Source organism: Salvelinus sp. IW2-2015, linkage group LG32 (genome assembly GCF_002910315.2).
Source record: "Salvelinus sp. IW2-2015 linkage group LG32, ASM291031v2, whole genome shotgun sequence".
Classification (NCBI taxonomy): Eukaryota; Metazoa; Chordata; class Actinopteri; order Salmoniformes; family Salmonidae; genus Salvelinus; species Salvelinus sp. IW2-2015.
In genome coordinates this window covers 36,419,731-36,421,772 of record NC_036871.1, presented here as the reverse complement: position 1 = coordinate 36,421,772, position 2,042 = coordinate 36,419,731, and the positions used below count along the sequence as shown (strand labels likewise).

At 44.4% G+C, this 2,042-nt stretch overlaps 1 protein-coding gene across 1 annotated transcript in view; it reads right to left on the bottom strand.

The window, feature by feature from the left end:
- LOC111956347 (myomegalin-like) overlaps positions 1-2,042 on the bottom strand; it is a 74,733-nt gene that overhangs the window by 56,232 nt on the left and 16,459 nt on the right. Inside the window, 1 exon segment of the mRNA XM_070436587.1 lies at positions 1,667-1,809. Coding sequence (XP_070292688.1) covers positions 1,667-1,809 — 143 coding nt within the window.

Genomic DNA, 2,042 nt, shown 5'->3' with positions numbered 1-2,042 from the left:
CACTGGGTTGTGGTGTAGCTAAGATACTTGGGTTGTGTTGTAGCTAAGACACTTGGGTTGTGGTGTAGCTAAGACACTTGGGTTGTGTGTATCTAAGACACTTGGGTTGTGGTGTATCTAAGACACTTGGGTTGTGTTGTAGCTAAGACACTTGGGTTGTGGTTGTAGCTAAGACACTTGGGTTGTGGTTGTATCTAAGACACTTGGGTTGTGTGTAGCTAAGATACTTGGGTTGTGGTGTAGCTAAGACACTTGGGTTGTGGTGTAGCTAAGAACTTGGGTTGTGGTGTAGCTAAGACACTTGGGTTGTGGTGTATCTAAGACACTTGGGTTGTGGTGTAGCTAAGATACTTGGGTTGTGGTGTAGCTAAGACACTTGGGTTGTGGTGTAGCTAAGACCCTTGGTTGTGGTGTATCTAAGACACTTGGGTTGTGGTGTAGCTAAGATACTTGGGGTTGTGGTGTAGCTAAGACACTTGGGTTGTGGTGTAGCTAAGACACTTGGGTTGTGGTGTATCTAAGACACTTGGGTTGTGGTGTTAGCTAAGACACTTGGGTTGTGGTGTATCTAAGACACTTGGGTTGTGGTGTAGCTAAGACACTTGGGTTGTTGGTGTAGCTAAGACACTTGGGTTGTGGTGTACTAAGACACTTGGGTTGTGGTGTAGCTAAGACACTTGGGTTGTGGTGTAGCTAAGACACTTGGGTTGTGGTGTATCTAAGACCCTGGGGGGTTGTGGTGTAGCTAAGACACTTGGGTTGTGGTGTAGCTAAGACACTTGGGTTGTGGTGTAGCTAAGACACTTGGGTTGTGGTGTATCTAAGATTGATAAGCGCAAGGTTTTAGTTTTGCAACAACAAATAACTAGGGTAAGGATTCTTACTTTATTTACTTCGATAAGCAAACACTATTGACTACTAATCTAGTTGTTCATGCATCGTCTGAGACTCAGAATATCTGCGACCAAATGATAGGCACTTTAAAACCCATGGAATGGAACCTAGATCTGAAGTTACAGGAATTATAAGAGGGAACTACTTGGCCATCATCTTGATTTCAGCTGAAGTATATCTTGGACCTGCTTACATTGTGTACACAAAGATGGTATAAAAAATAAGATGGACGACTTGAAGTCGTTTCACTGTAATGCATGAGCTGGGCTATCTACACACCACATGACATCACTGTGACGATAAGGCTGGAAACATTGACACAGAGACACAGTCCAATACAAAATGGCATTACAGAACAAGCAACACGGAGGCATTTCGCAAAACAATATAAAAAAACAACAATCCAAAACACACTGAATATATTAATAATGAATAATAAGGTTCATGTTGCCACATTATAATATAACTAAAACCACCCCAAAAATGTGTTGTTGGTTAGAACAGGCATCGGTTATTGTGTGGTGTCTATGTCATCCAAAGAGGAACGAAGTTGCCCATAGTCACTGATCTTAGGTCAGCATTGTGTTTTTTCCTGTAATGGTTAAGGTTAGGATTTAGGTGAATGTAAACTGATCCTAGATCTGCAACTAAGGGCAACTTCTACCTGCAGTGCATTTGTCTGACTCATGGTGAAATGGCTAGACAGAATATCCCAGAGAGTTAGTAACAGTGCCCCCTGTAGCCCTGTCGGCCGGTCCCTGCCCGTCCCCACCTCCAAAGTCAGACTGCCTCTTAGCTGCCYTCTCCAGTGCCAGGGCCGTCTTCCGGGTCCTGGTTAGGACCTCCTCCAGTTGCCCTCGCAATGCCTGAACAGAGTCCAGTTCTGTGAGCAGGTCCTGGGTCTTCTCTGAGCTGCTGGGAGAGGGGCAATGACACAACGCACAAACACAAACGTCCTCAAAACTGATTGCATGGTTTGAACAGTTTTACCTGGCCTACAACTGTATATAACAATGTCTACCGACACTGAAGCTTCGTATGTACCTGCCTGTCAACAGATGTGTGTATTGTTAGGTACCCAGGTGTGTATTGTTAGGTACCCAGGTGTGTATTGTTAGGTACCCAGGTGTGTATTGTTAGGTACCCAG